The sequence below is a fragment of the Rhinolophus sinicus genome, chromosome 3 (assembly GCF_057876585.1).
Source record: "Rhinolophus sinicus isolate RSI-liver-muscle chromosome 3, RSI-T2T, whole genome shotgun sequence".
NCBI lineage: Eukaryota > Metazoa > Chordata > Mammalia > Chiroptera > Rhinolophidae > Rhinolophus > Rhinolophus sinicus.
Genome location: NC_142503.1, coordinates 139,907,606 through 139,928,537, shown reverse-complemented (window position 1 = coordinate 139,928,537; position 20,932 = coordinate 139,907,606). Strand labels below are relative to the sequence as shown.

General features: G+C 38.1%; 1 protein-coding gene across 1 annotated transcript; it reads right to left on the bottom strand.

Annotated features, from left to right (window-relative positions):
* Positions 1-941: 941 nt before the first annotated feature.
* PDIA3 (protein disulfide isomerase family A member 3) lies at positions 942-20,923 on the bottom strand. The gene is made up of 13 exons (XM_019725333.3): positions 20,620-20,923; positions 15,532-15,610; positions 14,119-14,236; positions 9,719-9,826; positions 9,043-9,172; positions 5,602-5,718; positions 5,169-5,294; positions 4,338-4,520; positions 3,419-3,527; positions 2,752-2,880; positions 2,108-2,187; positions 1,696-1,753; positions 942-1,474 (listed from the first exon to the last, which is right to left on the bottom strand). Exons 1-13 carry the CDS (start codon positions 20,784-20,786, stop codon positions 1,361-1,363), a joined length of 1,518 nt encoding a protein of 505 aa, XP_019580892.1. The 5' UTR covers positions 20,787-20,923; the 3' UTR covers positions 942-1,360.
* Positions 20,924-20,932: the final 9 nt, after the last annotated feature.

Here is a 20,932-nt window from a genome sequence, read left to right as displayed (position 1 = left end):
GTTTATATGCTTTCCTTAAACCTTCCAGGGCAGTGGTTCTTACGCCAATATATCTGAACCACTTCTGGGCTCTCTAAAAAATTAGATCCCCAGGTCCCAGCCCAGGTCTTGTGGCTTAGAATCTCCAAAATTATGGTTAGGCATCTTTTTCAAAGCACTATGAATGATCCTGATATATACTGTGCTACAAGGCTCTACCAAATCCATTTTATAACTGACAACTAGAGATTACAGTAGGAATTAAGTTCTTTTCTAAACATCAAGGTTGAAGGTAACATAATTAGGGCTCCTATCTGGAATTATCCAGTTACTGAAAACTATAACTGTGGACAGGATTTGTATTTGCTCACAAAAAGGAAAAGGGGAAATGGTTCAATTCATTTAAATAAAAGATCACACCAGTCCTATCCTTTTCATTCCTCTTTGTTGCAGAAGAAAAGTGGATGCTTCACTTACAAGTAGGAATGATACTGCTGTTCCAAGTCCACTAGAGAGGGAAGTTAATAGGCCACACCTTGAGCTTTGGGGGAGAGAACTGCACCCAGCAGTGTCAGCAATTCCTGAAACAATTTGGATGGAACCCCAACCTGCTGCCACACCCACAGGGCATTTCTGGGCAGACAACAGCCCTTGGGAGCTATAAACATGCTTAACTGCATGGCAAGGATAGATAGCAACCCATCCTTAGGGCACGGACGCTGTCAGAAACAGAGCCCAACAAGAAAGGTCCCTCCCTCACCTATTCTAATTATCAGGCTAGGGGCCTGGGCAATAAACATGCAAGGATTGAAAGACAAAATTTGGAAAGTATTTACAGGTGATAACTATGGACCCAGTTAGTTGGTAGCCACTGACCCTATATGTGACTATTTAAATTAATGAAAATGTAAAATGTAGTTCTTAGCCACATTTCAAATGTTCAATAACTACATTAGACAATGAAGATTACAGAACATTTCCATTGCAGAAAGTTCTATTGGACAGTGCTGGTCTAGAGAACCTTTGGTCTCCCATCTAATGGAAAAAAAGACATTTTAAAGGGGGCTCATTTATTGTCACTGTTCCAAATGTACAAAAGAAATTAGAAAATAACCCCCCAACTCAATTACCCCCCACCCCAACATATTCCCTCCAACAAATAATTTTTCCCCAAACCACAAACATAAACTGGTCCTGGTTATTTCCATCAACAGTGCAGCTAAGAAACAGTTTCGAGAAAATTTAACAGGATTCAGATTATACCCATGTGTCCTTTTAGCCCTGACATGTAATAATGCCGTATGGGTCCCAGTCCTCCCCAATGGTTTTCCCAGCTCTGGTGGAAGAGTCCTTTTACAAAGTGGTATGTTTGGCTGCTGCTTTAGAGATCCTCCTGTGCCTTCTTCTTCTTCTTCGGTTTTTCTTCTTGAATTATAGGGGGGTTTGTAGCTTCTCGCTGTAGATAGCTAATAAAATCACTTAATTCACGGCCACCCTGAAAACAGAAAGATTACTCTGAAAATTTATCCTTTTAAAGAACCCTGGTTTTTTTTTCTCCCAATAGGAAGACTTTTGAGTTTGCAAAAACATATTAACAACCACATATATTGACAATGAGAGTTTAAAGTTTCTAGTTAAATAAACGAAGAGCTAGATATGTACAAGTGTGTATGCATGTGTATGTGTATTTGTGGAGAGATAAGACAATGCACTTACTTCATATTTCTTTGGATCTAGCTTCTTGTTGGCTGGAGAGAAGTAGATGGTAGGAAAACTGGGTAAAAAAAAAAAAAAAAAAAAAAGAGTTGACTAATTTTAGGTTCCAGAGTAACTCTGACACATACTTCCCCGATAACTTCTCTTCATGATTTCTAATCTGACCAGATACCAGCCTCCATCAGTGCTAGGTTACATCCTATCAAAACTCAGGAATATGAGAACTCACAAAATCTGTGGCAGTTATTTGGGTCCATGCAGCAGACCTCTAAGCCAAGAAGGTATCAGTGGTTTTGTGCTCAACTGGAGTATGAAGACTCCCCAAACCATACCCAATAAAAAAAATGGTTTACGAGCTTATTTTTTTCTAGTCAATTGCCTAGACACCTTTATTAGTTTTTAATCTACTTACCCTCTGACTTCATATGGAGAAGGCACATCATTGGCTGTGGCATCCATCTTGGCTATGACAATATTTGGGTCTTTTCTGAGCTGTTAACAAAAAGGTTAGCTCTTTAAATTTCAAGTTTTCAGTGACTGAGAGACATTTAGTCAATTCAGGACTTAAAACAATTGCTTTTAAACACCTGGATAAGTTTTGCTACTAAGATGGGAAGAGTAATAACACTTGCACACAATATCTAGCCTTTCACAAGCTTCCCTTTTCTCTCTTGGTTCTATATTAAGACTCTATATACAGCCATTTTCAAAACTACCTGGCCTAAATAAGACGTAAGTGCTAAGGGCTAATGCCAGTGTTTTAAGATGAAGGAACATAATGGACTCATATAAGCCATTACCAAAATTTAGAAGCCTGGATACTTTTAACCATTATTTAGATTGAGTCTGAGTGGAAAGTTAAAGCAGGTACTTGAGGCAGCGCACAGGCTAGACGCTAGGCAGAAGTCAAGAGAAAGTGAGTAAACAGTAGGTAGTTGGAAAAACTCTACCATTACTTACTTAGGCAATGAACTAATTAGGGTAACTAGCCAATGCTAAATATGTGTGTGAACATCCCAACTCAAATTTGATCTTCAGAATGTAGTTCAGACTTACCTTCTCTCCCAGTTCTTTATACTTAGGCTCTAGATTCTTACAGTGGCCACACCAAGGAGCATAAAATTCAATCAGCACATCTTTATTTACATCATTTACTATTTCATCAAAATTCTCTGCCACCACTACCTGGAAAACACGGAGATTCTCTGGTTGGTAAGATGAGATGAAGAATAAATTCATGAGCTATATTTGTGTCTGGACCCAATCCCTCTAAAATTGGATGTGTTACCACTGAAAATGTCACTGAAACCAGATCACATTTACGGATTGTATTAAAGATGTTGCCATTCCCCAGAAACCAACTCATTCCTGTGTCTGTCTCCTGTCAAATTATGTTCAGGAAGTCACAGGAAACAAGTGCTACCCAATCCTTCCTTAAAGTAATTTCAGAGCAACAATCTTAAAATGATTCTTAGGAGTTAGCTTGCTCTGTCCCAAAGAGTAACCTAACTCTGATACAAATACCATCAGAAAATTCTGTGAAGGTTTTATACTCCTGCTCCTATTGAGCATTATGAGCTCTGCCAACGACTATTGTACGACTCTGGATAGGGGTGAGGACAAACAAAAACATGATAGCAAACAAGGTCTTCACTCGTAGCATTTTTGGAAGAAAGAAATGAGGAGGCAGCTGAGAGGCTTGGGGAACCTGTGAGTGCCTCACCTTTACCGGCCCGTCATTGCTCTCTGGGATAGGCTCAGACTTCAGGTATCTCTTCAGGTTGCCATCAAAGTAATCCTGCAGGAATCTCTCAAGAGCCTTGCCATCACGCCTGCCAATTAAAGACAAGGGTCAGGTTTGTTAATCTACTCCCACCATTGAGAGGATTAAAAGCAATTTCCTAAGAATATTTTCCACATATTTCAGCTTCAATTTCAAGACTAGAAAGAAATCAGAAGCTAAAAATAAAGGGGGTTTCTTATCTCTCAGTATGCAGGACTACGGACCGAACAAAAAAACCAACCACTCCTTGTATTTCTAGTGTATTCTTTATGGATTAGAAAGGGCAAAGAAGGAAGAACACATTGGTCTTCTGAAAATTCAATTCTGCCTTAGAACCAGTCTTATTTTGTTGCTCTAGAAAATAGTGCTTATTTATGGTATCTCATTTTACCGATTTGCTCACAAGGAAGATTTTCTTGTCATGATCTCCCAAAGTCTCAGAAGGTGAAGGTCAAAATTATCTGGAATCTTAAGACCGCTCCAATTCCCTGGGTTTATTTTATGCCAATGTGGTATTCCAAGAAGAAAAATAGGATTTGGGAGGGGATTGGGCTGGCCTGAAATTACATCAATCTCAAAGACATTGTCCAGTGTTCTCTATGTACTATTTTTAATGACAGGGTGGAAACAATCGTGTAAGAATTCTAAGCTGCTATCTTTTTGTTAGTTTTCAGAATTTATTAAGGATCATGATCCCAACGGTACCTATAATTAAATTAATTGAGAAAAGTAACAGTCATGGATCTTGACTAGAAGAGCTATGTTCACATTCCAACATTCTTCTTTATCAATTCTCAGTAGTGTAAGAGGCTTTAATAGTTTCCTTGCAGAATCCAATCCCAAACCCATGCTAACTCACGAGAACTCCTCCTGCATGACAAACTTCTCTCCTTTTGCAGTTCTGATAGCAACAACAGGAATCTCTCCAGTAGTGCTTTCCAAACCAAAATCAGCAAGTTCATGGCTAAAAGTTTTGCGGCTAGTTACAGCAAAGTTGAGTTTGTGTCCAGCATCCAGGAATTTCTTTGCCACCATCATCACTCTGTGGAATATAAGAGAAATTTATGCCAAGACTATACCAGGGTGATAAAACACTTCTGAAACCAAGAAGCAAGTAGTCTAGAAAGCAAAGACCAAGTTTCACAGTCCATGCAGCCCTCTGGAATCGGTCTGAATTTGTGTTCTTGGGCATTGACATAGGATTATGGTGTACTCCAATGTCTTACTGAACTTTACTGCCAAACTGGTGGTGCTTAATCAAATAGTCCATTTCCACTGAAATATATATACATATGTGTGTGTGTGTATCTATATCTATATATATCTATATATATAAAAATATAAAATATTGTAAGCATAATGACTGATCTGAAAAGAAAATTTGTAAGGATAAAATGCACTGCAAGTCTCAATGGGCAAGCAGGCACAATGTTTTAGAGTACATTTTAGATCACATTTGCGTCTTTTACTTGGAGGTAAGGAATCAGCTGTGTGACAGGCAAAGGAATACCTATGGAAGACATGCCCAATAGATTTTCGAAAAAGTTTATTTATCCTACGGCTTCAAATGTTTTGGGGAGCCAACTGTACCCATTCTTACCTGCTCTCACATCACACATGGTCACAGGATAGTTAGAAGGAACTGTTTACATACTTGGTAAACTTGTTTACCTGTTATGACTCTTATTACCTGTTTCTCCAGTAGTTGGAACCTTTAGCATTCTTTTCATAGTCCACATCATAGTAAGCTGTAAGTAAGTCCTTGCCCTGTATCAAGTCTTTATTTTCTTCTGTCATGTGAGGGCAGATACCAAAACTGAAATGAAATAATCCGTTATCAAACTTGGTAGGTTTATAGCTGTAGCATGGAATTATCACAAAGTAACTGTTAGCACTTAAAAAGAAATTTTCAACATATAGGACAAGTACTGAGCAATATACCTTATAGATCAAAAGGAGTTCTGCGGCCCACACATTACTGCTTTAATATAAACTTTAACGATTATCGTTATAATCCCTTGATTGAGACTATTTAATCCACAACATGGCTCTGTTTTATAACTCAGGTAAACAAAACATCATGAAGCCAAGAAATCCCAAACAAGGTATAAAATGGTACTCACATGTTTTCCTGGATAAATTTTTTAATCTTGCCACTGGTCATTTTCTGTTCTGTATATGCCACAGTCTTGTCCTCAAACTTGTTCATCAGATGTGGAGGACGAAACAAGGTGATACCCCTTTAAAAAAAAAAAAGTCTCAGTAAGTAGACAGAACTGCCTCTCATCTTTTACTTAAAGCTCAAACTATGTACTCCTGCTGCCACTTTTACTACCATCATTTAATTTAAGCACATAAGGACTCTTTTCTGGGACCAAAGACTTGGCAACATGACCTTATTGACAGTAAGGTGATCAGCACCTTAATCTAAAGTGCAATAATTGGGTATGAGGAATTAATGAACCCTGGGTTGGGAAATTAAGAAATCTTGTTCTAATTCTAGCTCTACTACTAATTTCAAAGACCTTATACCAGGTATCAATTTAATTTTTCTGGGCTATAGCTCTTTTTCAGTACAAAATGAGGGTAGCATAGATGATTAATTTCCAAACCTTTAAAAATAATAACCAACAGAGCCCAACTTTCCCAAAGCCCCAAAATGTACAATAAAATAGACCTTGTTCTTTTTGGAAGGTACCTTGCCCTGTCATTCTCCTTAAAAATTCAACTCTCCTACACAGAAAATGACTTCATTAGAGAAAATATCTTTAAGATTCTTTCCAATTGTAAAATTCTATAGGTAGGTATACAATTATAGGTAATATTCAGCTTGAGTTCATTAGAAATTCCTTTGTTCTAGAGTTTCTATACCAATAAACCAAGTTCACAAATTTTTTTCTTGCTGGTAGGTACTACTTTGCAACTCTACCAAAGCCGAGCTTTTCTCACTCCATTGAAACACCTGAAGCAAATTCCTTCTTTCATTTCTAGCCTTTTGTTAAACTAAAACTGAACCCCAATTTGGTTCTGAGTGACAGGTTTATATGTAATACCACCTTTCTCGGAAAATACCACTATGTGTGATCAAAAATTATGGTGAATGTTTAAATTTTTAAAATTACAGTAAAAGACACATTGCCATTAATCCCCCTCAAAATGCTCTGCCTCACTTAAAACACACTTATCCCATCGTTCTTGCTTCTTTCTGAAGCAGTTCTAGAAGTCCTCTTTCATGAGTGTCTTTAGTTGTGCTGTTGTGGCTGCCTCAATGACCTGAATTGATTCTAAATGTTTACCTTTCACGGTCATTTTGATTTTGGGGAAGAGCCAGAAGTCACATGGTGCCTGATCCAGTGAATAAGGTGGATGAGGACACACCGTAATGTTTCTATTTGACAGAAATTGCAGTACCAAAAGCAATGTGTGACATGGCGCACTGTCATGATGGAGGATGAAACCCATTTCATGTTAATGTGTTGTTCGTGATCCATGATTTATGGCACACCTTCTTTCAACAGTAGCTCACACCAGACTGACTGCACTTAACAAGTTGAAATTTGTCACACACTGTTACTAAGGTGTGTGACTTTCTGTATTGAAGAGCCCTGCCTTTCCAATGGATGGCACATGGCAACAGCATTCACCGTATGTTTTGATCACACCACATATTCTAACTACCAATATCTTGCCTCTAGCTTCTCCTTCATTCATTCTCCTCTCCATACTACAGACACACCCACATACAATTTTTATCACTTGTTTTTGGCGAGGCTTCAGCACCAAAGTCCTAACATGCCTCTCTCACTCTTCCAGTATTAATCATTAACTTTGTCAATTAAAACAGAGGCATTTTCACAGAACACAGGGAAACTACATAGCAAAAGGGAAACTAATATAAACATGCTGGGAAAACAAGAATGTGAACAGGGCTAAGATTTTTTTTTATAGTTACCAATTTCAAAGCAGTTATTCTCAAAAAATAGAAATCAGGCAGTTGATCTTTAATGATGATATGGCCTTGGTGTGCACATGAAAACCTTAAAACAACCTTCACATAAGACTTCTGATCAGGAGCTGGTAGACCACTTTAAATGGCAAACATTAAGAGGCAGCCATATGAAGAAATCTAAGGTTAACAGGCTGACATATGTTGTGCTTAATGAGCCACACAAGTGGCTCCACATCCATTTATAGACTTGGTGTCTCTCAATGGAAAAGGCAGAGCCTTATGGTCAAAGCTACCAATCCTGCAGCCAAACTAAGTTCAAATCCTAGTCCTGCCACTTATTGTGTGAAGCTAGGCAAATTACTTAACCTCTTCGCGTGCTTTCTCCTCTGTAAAATGGAGATAATAATAGACCTATCTCACTGGGTTTTTAAGAGGATTAAGTGAGTTAACACAGTAAATGGCACGTAGTAAACCCTACATATTTTGTTACATATGAATAAATAACACTAGCCCTTGGCACATATTTTAAAATTTTATATGCTTACCCTGAGTGATCCCATCTAGTCCAATGGTTTCCATAATCATTTATATGTGGGTGACCTACGAATCTTTATCTCGAGTGCAGAACTTTTCCTGAATTCTTGTCTCATCTATCCAATTGTCCACTGGGTTGGGTCTTCACCACATGAATGTCTCACAAACTTCTCACTCATTGTGACAAAACAGAACTCATCATCATTCTCCCCAAATTTGTTTCTTTTTGTCTTTTTCCAGCTTGATGATGTCATTGGCTTAGTCATTTAAGTCTTGAGAAACCTAGACTCACTCTAGAGCTTCCCTTTTTCACATGTGGCTAGGGACCAAATCCTATTGTTTACATTTTTTATACTCACTCCTTCCTCTCCATTGCCCCAACACTACCTTAACTTAGACTCTTAGATGTCACCCTTAGTTTAGACTCTTTCTCCACATTCAAACCACCATCATGTGGGTGCTAGTGACTTTTCTTCTGAAACACAAAATCAATCACATTATTCTCTAGCTCAGTCTTTCGATGGCTTTCAAATGTCTAAAATATAAAAATCTAAACTCTTCTGTTTGGCACTTGACATCTTCTATAATTTGGTCTCTACTTACCTCTCCAACCTTACCTTTCACTATGACCTCAGTTACTAGCAGTACTACAGTTCCCAACATGCCTAGGTTGTTTCACATCTCATGGCCTACACTGCTGCTGCTCTATCTGGAATAATTTTTATCCCAACTGCCATAACCTGCCTGGAAAGACACACCTCAAGAGTCACCTCTACGAAGTGTTTTCTGATACTACACGCCACCCCAGAAGAGATAGAAAAATAACTCCCTCTTTTGTACTTCCACCATACCGTGCATCTATTTCTATCATAACACCTATAATGCTCACTACACTTTTATATACATTCACTCTTTCTCCCTGCTAGATGCCCCTCAAAGGCAGCAACAGTGTCTAGAATTTAGCTTAATGCCTAGGCAAGTGCTCAATAAACCTTTTGAAAAAACCAGGCATAAAAATCACCAGTTCACACAGTAACACTTGGTGCAGGGATTTGCAAGGGCATTCCTCTCAGGCACTTACTCTCCATTGTCGTCATACTTGTTCACCAGAGACTCAACATTAGTGTGTGCAAATCGGTAGTTATCCCTCAAGTTGCTGGCTGCTTTTAGAAACTCAGAGTGAGCTTCACTGAATAAATCGTTGAAAAAACCTATATGGAAAATGTCAAACATAAAGAAGAAACAGTAAATGCTGAACATTCAAAACTTTAAAATTCTTCTATTTTTCAAAACCTTTATTCTATTATGGATAAGCAAACCAAGGTTGGCAAGAGGACTGGATCTGCTTTGCCATGACTACCTAGGAAATTTGACAAAATACTTAGGATGAGAATTCTTCCTTTACTCTTTAAAAAAAACAGTTTTGAAGGAGCCAAAGGAATTTTATTTGTCAGAGTTCAAGTCTTAATTCTAGTTTTTCACAATTGAATAAATTTGTGCAAATTGCTTTACTTCTTAAGAGTTTCAGAAACTATTTCAGGTGGCAGAAGGATTAAATAAGGCAATATGTCACAATCAATGCAAATAACTTAATCATATTTTTTTCTGTCTTGTTTTTAGAACTTCAAGTCTAGAAAAGTGAATGAAACGTCAGTGTTTAATAAAGATCTGCTTGCAGTGAACTCCTTGTAAAATGTCCACAGAGGGTTTTTGAAACCAAGTTGATTTTGTGACATAATTAAATATTTGCTACTTACCCACCACAGAAGCATCTTTATCGCTAATGAACTTCTCAAATTCTTCCTCAGTCCTGAGAGGAACTGAAGCTGGTCCTGCCTGCTTCTTTAGGTGGCTGACAATTCCATCTTAAAAAACAAAATGAAAGATTATAGTAACAAATTTACAACTTTTGAGAGGGTAATCATTCACATGATTCAAAGTTCACGAGGTTCACAAGGGTATACAATAAAGTTTTCTTCCCATCTTTGTCCCTAGTCACCCAGTTTCCTCCCTAAAGGGTAAGATTTCAGGTTTTTTTGTATATCCTTCCAGACATATTAGGCATAAATAAGCAATTACACATTTATTCTTCTTTCTTTTCTCCTCAAATGGCGGCATACATACATGCTATTCTGTATTTTGTCATTTAACATAATTTACCGCATTTATCTGAAAATAAGACCAGGTCTTATATTAAGTTTTGCTCCAAAAGACGCATTAGGGCTTATGTTCAGGGGATGTCATCCTGAAAAATTATGCTAGGGCTTATTTTCCGGTTAGGTCTTACTTTTGGGGAAACACGGTAGATACTGCCCCCAAAGAGACTACTTATTTATACACCTACCCACAATGTAGTAAAGTGTTTATAACAGCACAAATTAAATAATGCCTTTGTGCCTGTTATTCTGCCTAGAACACTCTTTCCCCAGACATCTACGTGGTTCCCTTCCTCACCTCTTTTAGGTCTTTACTCAAATGTCATCTTAATGAAGCCTTCCCTGACCACCCCACTGGAAACTAAAACCTATTCAACCTCCAAAATTCTTATCTCCTCCTGTTCATCTTTCTCCTCCTGTTCATCTTTCTCCTCAGCATTTTTCACTCATCTAATTAATATACTCTATATACTTATTTTTTATCTATCTCTCCCCACTACAAATTACAAATGGGTAGAGATTTTTGTTTGTTTTGTTCACTGATATATACCTAGCTCTAAAATAATACCTAGTATATAAGTTGAAGAACTATTCATTTTGCAAATAACAAATCCCTTATTCTCAAGTAGCACAAAGAATTACTCATAACCTTATCAAATTTTAAAAGCAGAAAATGCAGTGACTTGGCTAAGCTATATAGGGGCTTAACTGCATAAAGGTCAAATCATGCCACGTTTAAGATGCACCCAAATCAAATCACACTTTACTACTGAAGTGAAATGCGTTAGAGAAGTAAAATAGTTTAAAAGTAATAATAACCACATATAAAAACACAGAAGACTCTTTTTATCCCTTAAGCCTGGTTGACAGAGCATTATTCTACATTGTTCTGGGGTCCACTGAAACCATTCGTAGGCTCAAAATGCTTACAAGGCAGACAGTACTACTTCTCCATAATATTCTACCTCTTCCACCCCTTTTCTCTTCTAAATACTCTAATGATTTGCTAATTGGCTGAGACAGAATACTGTTCAACTCTGTCAACACAACTGAGCCTACTTTGCCTTTTTTCTAAGGTAGTTATTTCCTTCGCTCTCCATTCATGGATATTTTTTCTTTTAAAAGTTTTCCTCAATTCCTCACAGAGGGGTTGTATCAATAGATTAGTTGAAATTGGATAGGAATTGCTTAGTCTTTGAGAGGACTGTTATTACTATATCACAATACAAATTATTATAAAAAACATTAAAACAGGGCTATTATGAAAAGTGTTACTTTTCTCTGAGTATTCAAATTCTCTGGAAGGTATAGTGGGAATGCTGAGTAACTAAGCAGAAAGGTGAACAGCATAGTTCTTAGAAGAGTACATGAATAAAATAATCCATCCTAAATAGCCAAACATCTGACCCCCTAGTCAGATACTGAGAAATTCTATTAAAAAAAAAAAAATCTATGTTGCAGCCCAATTGAGAATATTTGCTTAGCAGCAGCAGTCTAGTTGGGTTCATCTACAATTTACTTAAGACCTGCCCAACGTCAGAAAAAACTATATTAATAACTCTAATTGCTAATTCTACACTAAATTAAACTAATAAAACCTGAATGGTAACTTGGGTTCTTCATTAATGATTTTCAAGCTCAGAAAAAAACTGAAAAATTTTCCATTTGTGCTTAGACATGAAATTTTGAGTGCTGGCTAAATGACCTCAGTTGGGTCAAAATACTTAAGCATTCAACAAAGAGTTATTGACTATCTACTATACGTGCCAGTCTAGGTGCTGGGGACAGAGTAGTAAATACACCAAACAAGGTCTCTTGCTGTCTTGGAGCTTACAATAAAAAGTAAATCTCCAAATAAATCCCCAAATAATAAATAATATAATAAATAAATCTCCAAATAAATAATTTAAAAAATCAGGTAGTAACTTGGGCTGTGCAGAGAATTAAGAGGATGATGTGATCAAAAAAATGACCTTAGGAAAGCGTGGGGGTGGGCGGATGAAAGGTGTGTTTTGAGTGTGTGAAATTTAAGTCATGATCTGAATGGAAGAAAGGAGCAAGCTATGCAAACATGGGGGAATATCATTTCAGGCTGTGAATACAGCCAGGGCAAAGGGCCTAAGGTGAAACAGTCTTCAGATGACATCAGAGTTAGAAATGGGTCATGCTATGCAGACCTTTGTATATGAGTAACTATCATACACACTGAAAAAACTTCATGTCACCTAAAATGTGAAAACTGAACGCTGTTCCTATCAGCTTTCTACCATAAAAATGTAAAATACGCCTGATTATTTGAGACTCAAGATAAAACTATTTTAGTTTATACAAAAATATTTTTTCTCATCAATTATGGGCCCTATAGGATCTGGTTCTCTATTTACACCTCTAACTGCACCTGTCAGCCCTGCTAATTATATTCCAGCCATACAGCCTGTCTGTCCCTTGAACATGTCAAGCTCAATTATACCCTAAGGCCTTTTTTTTTTTTTTTTTTAGTACCTGCTTTCCCTCTGCCTGGAAGGCTCTGGTCCAGATCTAGCTCCTTCCTATCATTCAAATCTCAACTCAAACATTACTGTCCAGATCACTCTAATTATGTGGTGCTCCCAAGGCCACTTCTGGTCTTATTTTTCTTCTTTAACGCTCTTATCACTAATGGAATTTACCTTATCCATATATATTTTTGACATTTAAAAATTTTTAATTGTGGTAAAATACACAACACAAAATTTACCATCTTAACCATTTTCAAGTGTATACAGTTCTGTGGCATTAAGTACATTCACACTGTTGTATAACCAATCTCCAGTACTGTTTTCATCTTGTAAAACTGAAACTCGACCCATTAAATAACTCCCCATTCGGTCCTCCCCAGAGACCCTGACAACCACCATTCCACTTTCTGTCTCTATTAATTTGACTACTGTAGAAACCTCATATGGGGGAATCATACAATATTTATCTTTTTTGTGACTGGCTTATCTAATTTACGTGTCTTCAAGGTTCAACCATGTTGTAGTCATGTCAGAACTTCTTTTTAAGGTTGAATAATAGTCCATTGTATGATATACACATTTATATGTAACTATTATTATTATTAACATACCACATTTTGTATATCCATTCATCCACTGATGGACACACTCAGGTTGCTTCTACGTTTTTGCTATTGTGACTAACACAGCTATAAACACGATGTACAAATATCTCTTTAACACCCAGCTTTCAATTCTTTTGGGTATATATACCCAGGTGGAATTGGTGGATCATGTGGTAATTCTAATTTTAATTTTTTTAGTAACCACCATACTATTTTCCATAGCAGCAGCACCATTTTTCATTCACACCAACAATGGAAAGAAGTTCCAATTTCTCTGCATCCTCATCAGCCCTTGTTATTTTCTGGGTTTTTCTTTTTTTTTCTTTCCTTTTCTTTCTTTCTTTCTTTTTTTTTTAAAGGAGGGTGCAGCTCACAGTGGCCCACGCAGGGACGGAACCAGAAACTTTGGTATTATTAGCACCACGCTCTAACCAACTGAGCTAACTGGCCACCCCTGGTTTTTTTTTGGTAGTAGCCATCATAATGGACGTGAGGTGGTGGTTACCTATGTGTATTTTCAAACTTATTTGTTGTCTTCTTTTCTTCATCCCCCAGAATGTAAGCGCCACAAGAGTAGGAATCTTGTCTGTTTTGTTTATCAATAAATACTGAACACCTAGTATATCTAACATACCTGGCAAAGAGTAGGTACTCAATAATATTTGTTAAATGAAAAAATGCCTGGTTAATCTTATAACTCAAGTTCAAGTATTTTCTACATTACTTACATACATACTCTGTTCATTTAGAGAAGTCTTCTGTTAGCTACCAAACTGACTTCTTAGATGAGAAATTTTAAGGACTGAAAGTATGTTGTATAGAAAAATGTCATGTTCCCATGACAAAGAGCAGGATACTTAACAAATTCAGTTTCCAGAATGTAATCCAGGATCCTTACCAGCAGTCCTGGGCCCATCATAAGCACCTGCTTCTTCACCATCTCTAAATATCTTCAGGGTTGGATATCCACTGACTCCATACTTATTACAGGTGTTTGTGTTGGCAGTACAGTCAACCTAAAGATTAAAATACACAAAGTATTTGTTAACCAAATGCCTGTTGCAGGCTCTTCCTATATTCCCAAAATATTAGACTGGTCAAGTCATAAAAGGATCAAGCAATTGTTGGCATATATGCCACAAAACATCTCAGATTTTCAAGGCAGACTGGCACTGGGCTAGCTACAGCCGAACCATCTAGGAAATCTTTAAAATTCACATTCTTGGGCCTCAAACAAAATGCACAAATGACAATTTAAATTCTGCCCTTGGTGTGTCTATTATCTAAAGCAGTCACCACCTTTTTTCTGCCTAGGAACACGGGAGAGACAAATCACTTAAATTAGTAACAGTGGCTTACTTTGATGATTATCATCAAGGGAATAAACAGATAGGTGCACATACCCTTTAGCTGGGGTGGAGTATAATTTGATTTGGCAAATCATCTAGAGTTATTAGCAAAGGTACTAATACTTGAATATGCTCCCTGAGCTAGTATGAATCTAGGCTAAACTATAACATGACGTCTAGTGAGACCCGTCAAGAAGAAGGAAAACAATTTCCATTATTTAGCCACTTACTTCAAACTAGGCAGTGCTATAGGCACTTTGTATATACTATCTCATTTACTCTTCACAAGATTCTGAGATATACTCCCAATACTTTAACATAATCTAAAATTCAGAAAAACAATGTATCTATAGAAACACAGCCTATAGCAATGAGACAAGAATTAGTTCAAGACTGACCTCTTTTTTTTTCTATGGCAAGCTGCCATAAAAACATTAGGATTAAAAGCAGTTTCCAAAACAGTCCTATATATGTATGAACTATATATTTGACACTGGCTGAGATGTGAGCTTTTAAACTGGAACAAATATGGGTTTAATACAAAATAATTGCAAAATTCTGAAAGCATTACTTTGATTGTAAAAGCACATACCAAGTTTACAGTTGACCAGTTAGTTCCGTACTTGTCAACATCCTCATGTCATTTTCCTATTCCCATCATTGTGATTATCAAATGGTAGTTTAGGGAACTCATTTACTCAGTGATAATTGCCCTCTAACCTTGACTACTGTACTTGTACTTTTCATATTTGCCTCTTAAATTTACTGTTTTACTTGTTTCTTATGCAAATAATTCCCTTTTAATCTTTTAAAACCATAATTGATACAATAATCAGTTATGTATTTGCCCAGAAACTAGTGTTCTCTCTTCTTAGAACCATAAGAGTAGAGAAAATATTAATTTTACAAATAACTATTGAAAATACCTCATTTCCTATAATGAAGAATCCACCGATACTCACCTTTGCTAATGGGACTATTCCTTTTAATCTGGTAGCTGCGGCTTCATATTCAGGGGCAAGCCTCTTGCAGTGTCCACACCTATACAGATATATTAAAAAAAAATAAAAAATAAAAAGCCAAATTCTCATTTTAATCCTACAAATTTGTTAACTTTATTTCTCTAGGAAGAATCTCAAACGACAACACTACTCAAACTACAACATCCACTATTGACAGGGGAAAGCAGAACTCTCCGAAGATAAAAGTACTATCTCTAGCCTAAGGTTGACTCTATAGGACTGGCTCAGTCCAGAGCAGCATCTATTTTCTCAATTAAAAATACAATTGAGTCCTGAAAGCTGTAGTCAAAAGTATATTTCACATTAAAGAGGCAAAGGGCTCACGCCCTTTTGACCAATTAATGAGAAAATGAAAGACAAGATAGCAACAATCCCATTCCTGGTAACATTTCCGAAAGGAAAGTACATTTTTTTCTTAAGAAAACAGCACTGTGGTTCTCAAAACACAGTGATTGAAACCTGTAAGTTCCCAAGTATGATATTAACTCTTTAAGAATCATCATCAAGTATTTTTTCTCCATTCCTTCAATATGATTCTCTTTGACTAGAAACAGTCTGAAGGAGTAGCGGAATGAGGCCCAGAAGGCATTCATTTGTTATAAATACTCTAGCAGCTCATTGGAGGCTTTTTTCCTCTCAACTAAGTTTTAACACAGCATTTGAATGATATGATGGTAAGCATGAATTTTATAGCTACACAGTTTACCTGGCTGTAAGAACTCATGAGAATAAAACATCATGTCATTTAGAATATTTTCCCAGAGGGCCACGGCAAGCACCTGCTCCTCTGCCCAAAGTCTTAACAGTCCCACAGGCACACAGTGTATGCAGCAAGGGGAGGCGGAACACACTCCTCCTTAGCATAGAGTTAGCACCAGCTGTATATCATCTCTTCAAAAGCAGAGGGATCACTTTGAGGTGAGTAGTTCTGTAGCATCACCATAGACAGCAAAAACAGAAAGAATTAGAAAACCAAAGGAAGGGAAACACAGAAGAGACTTCAGCTGATCTATTTCATAGCCAAGTCTCAAACTTGATTTTATTAAGTGATGAATGAAGAAGCAAATTGGAAACAGTTGCCCTTAAAACTTGTTTAAAACAAAAGACTTTAAGAGCTTACTTATAGTCTTCAAGCGTCTTTAAGGAGTCCTATTCAAAAATCATCATTAGAAAGCTTAAATGAAGAAAAAGTGACATTTAAAAAAGAATGTACTATATTAGATGTTGTTTAGGGTCACATACATGTTCACTACAGGTATAAGAGGACCAAATGATAAATACCAAATTCAGGATGGGGGAGTATATAAGTTGGGGAAGGGGCTCACAGGGGGCTTCAACTGTATTGGCTTTTATTTTTTAGACTGGGTGGTAACTAAACGGTATTTCCTATACTACATTTTACAGATGCACATTTTACCATATCTGAATTTGGGATGTGTCTTGCAATCATGTAATAGTTTCAATGGTAGCATTTCTTTCTTTCAGACATAAAATAACGGTTCCTCCCACAATCAGTGGCATCTTAGATGTGTTTGAAATATGGTATCGTTCATTATATCCTCTATATTCCTTTACTATTGCATATTAAAAATGTGTGTGCTTGGGTTGTAACAAAGATACACAAATTACAATTGATTTAATAAAGTAATCAATTTATCTGAGAAATCCAGGCTTTTGGGAACATACTAAGGGTTCAAAAGTTAAGAAGAGAATGTATGCTAAAGGGAGTATGAACTGGATCTGGGCTTTTAAGGATTTAAGGCTTCGGAGAGGACAAGGCAGGGTATTTTAGATAAGGGAAATAGTAAAGCAAAATTACTAGTGAGAATGATATATGCAGAGAACTATAAAAGGCTTTTTCGGTGGTTGTTAAAGAGATAATAAATGTGTTATGCGTATTGAGACTAGATTAGTCAGCAACATATAAAACTGACAGAAAGGGAGAAAGCAGAGATAAAAAAAATGCCACCTACAAAATATATTCCACATGGCAGATAATGAACGCTTGGACCAGAGTGGCAGCAATGAAAATAAAGAAGAAACAGGAGAGAGTTTTCTGTTGAATGTGTAGTAATTGTCAAGAAGGCTGAGGCAACAGATATAAGAACAGTTTCACCTCAACTATCTTAAAGCACTTGAATAGAAAAAACAGTATAAAATTAGGCCAGATGCCTAATTATCTGTGGGTTTCAACCCGGATGCATATAAAAAAAAAAAAAATTCATGGAGCATTAAATAAACAAATACATGCCTGGGCCCCACTGGAATGATTTCTCCAGGAACCTGGGAAGGAACCAGGATGTAGAGGTGGAGAAGTGTGTACAAGTTGTAAGGTTGGGACTGAAAACCACTGTCCTAAGTTAAGCATTGGCAGTATCCATAAAGGTCAACAAATGCCCTCAAGGAGAACCTGTTTAACGAGTTCCAATGAGGCTAGAGCTGGTCCTCTTCAAACTCATCAGGAATGGAACTCAGGTGAACTTTGAAAGTGATCAAGATTAATCATTATTTCTTTCACCTACTCCTAAATAATACGAAAACACAAATAATCCCACCCACCTTCAGGGATGACACTTAGCAGTTAATAATGAATCCCAACATATATTCACCCAACAATCATCGATCATCACTTCTTGCCCTGCCCTGTGCCAAAGGGTATTAGCCTCTGATAGAAAAATTAGCAAGAGTCCTTTCCCTATAGGAACACATGTCTGGCAGGGGTGAGACAGTATTATTAGGTCCCAGTAGAGAAGAGGGAGCAACCAGTTTGTTGTTCAAGGGAGGAAGAAGTAACATTTGAGCTAAATTTTTTTAAAGAGATCATTTGGGGGGAGGTGGGAGTACAGCAGCAGGAATTCCAAGGAATTAGCATGTATAAAAATAAATATTAAATATTCCATTTTATACTATCCACATAGTCTTTTTCTGTACTCTAGAAACAATGTATATCAAATGTCATTATTTAATACTATTGTCCCAGGTGGTAGGGCACAAATTTACAACATAAGTAGATGTTAAGGACTTGAAACTTACTTAACTGGTATCAATAAATTTTCAGAAATTATCACATTTAAATAGTGCAATTTATTTCCCCCGAGAAAGTCAGATACTCCCATTTTTACAAACAGATTAACTCCATAACGGAAACTTTAGTCAACTGCAAAGAAATCTTTCACTTTCACTTATAAAACGAAACTGGAAAAATACCCTAAAGCAAACAAATAAAACTTGCTCAAAATAGATTCCTTTTACTCTTAGTAAGGATTCTTTAACTGTTCCTAAGTTGTGAGCTAGTACTCCTGATTTGTACAAAGGAATGCAGCAGTTAAGAAAACATCTCCAGCTGAAGTCTTAATACAGGAGCCTTCCTTGATTCCAAATTACTCATTCAGAAAGCTGATCCTTCCTGTCGGCATTGTGGAAGATGACCTTACCTTCTAGACCAATTAAAAGCCGACACTACAGCAGAGATCCACCCAATTTTTGGGATAGTTGAGCATGACAGGATATGTAGTTCTTAGGGAAGCACATGTAACAATTTAAGGTAGAAAAGAACGCCTTCAACCAAAACAAACAAACAAAAAAAACTGCTTTAAACTAAGAGTCTAATAGCCCACAATACTCCAGCAATTCACTTCATGTTGACTCCGGTAGTCACTGAAGCACCACTGAGTTTTGACCCAACTCCATACAGCCATCCTAATTATAGTGATACCCCCTTAAAATTATCAGCATGGTTATAGGATTAGGAAGAGTTGTTTCTAAGAGATAATGTAAGTCTAAGATGTATAAAGACCACCCATGATATGAAATCGGTACTGCCAGTTAGCCACAGAAATGCTCTGGACACAAAATCTGTCATAGCTGAAAACAAAATTTGCTGCCTCTAGCACATCCTTCTGGGTCCGGTGGTCCTCACTACAGGACTTCTAGTGTAACCCTCTACAAATCAGTTGAGCCCCTGCGGTGAAGACCAGAGTTAGAAGCAAGTGGAAGTTATACACTTTGTTTTTCTGATACTTTTGAATATAGTTTTTTATTAAGGGTAAGTGTAGCAGAGGTGGAAAAATTAAATACTGTTAATTAGCATGGATATACTACTGAGCTATCCCAGGAGTTAAGATAATCACTGTTTGCTGCGGTAAAGATTTGAGGTTTAAATAAAAAAATAACACTCAGGTTTACTGGGTCAGAAATCATATTTGCTCTCCAACTCCCAGCTTTTTATTTCGAATTAGTTCTATCCTAAGGAATTTACGCACCTGTTTAGTTAAGTCACCCTGAAGTGGCGATTTCTCCAACACTGGTTACTTTCCTGTTAGTTTATTTTGTGGCATTTTTCAAAAATCTCAATTAAAACTGACAATGTAGACAGATTCTGACGGAATTACTCTTGTTCTACTCTTTCTGTTTGACAGGATTCTGACAGTGCTGGGAAGTGAGTGATTAACTCAATGGAGAAAGTGTGCACCACGCGATGGACAAAATCGCCTGCCCCAAGAAAGCACTTCAGACCATTCTGCAGCCACCGAGTGACCTTGGCTAGAAACCAATGGCTGCGGGGCGTGGGGCAAGAAGAAAGGAAGTACCCTGGGAGCCCAGGACCACTGCACTTGGTGAAACGTTCCCTTCCAGTATAAGGCCTTGGAATGCCTCGTCTGTAGAATGGAGAACATTAACACTGACTCACCCAGAAACTGTAAAGATACCAATCGAAGGGGGGTAGGAGGGTGGGAAAACCTTCTGCAAATAGGAAGTGCCGCAAGAGCACCAAGGTAAGGATGTGACCCTGCGTGCGAGGGGCCTTCTTCGGGTTTTCCTTCTCGGGTCTCGCCCTTCAGGCGATCAGCACCCACTTCTCCGCTCTCGATGAGGTAGCTCGGCTTCCTCGGGCTGGGAAATGTGCCGGCCTCACTCGGGCCCGCTGGAATGGTGGAGGGCCCGGCGTTGCGTAGGCCCAACCGTTCCCGCGCCTTGCCCCCTGCCTAACCCAGCCCTCCCTTCCCCGCCCCGGCTCAGTGGCCTCACCAGGGGGCGAAGAACTCAACAAGCATGAGGCCCGCAGAGCCCGTGTCGGAGATGCGACTCTCGAAGTTGTCGTCCGTGAGTTCCAGCACGTCGGATGCAGCTGCAAGGCAGGCCGTGATGAGAAGGAGCGTCACGCCGGAGAACAGCGCTAGGCGGCGGAGGTGCATGGCGGCAAGGTTAGGTGGGGGCGGCCAGGAGGGTCGGGGGTCGGCGGGGACTGCGGAGGCCGGGCCGGCGACCACGCACCCTCTGATTGCGCTCACGCGTCTGCCCCAAGCGGACCTGCAGCCGGAGGCCCCAACCCCCTAGCCGG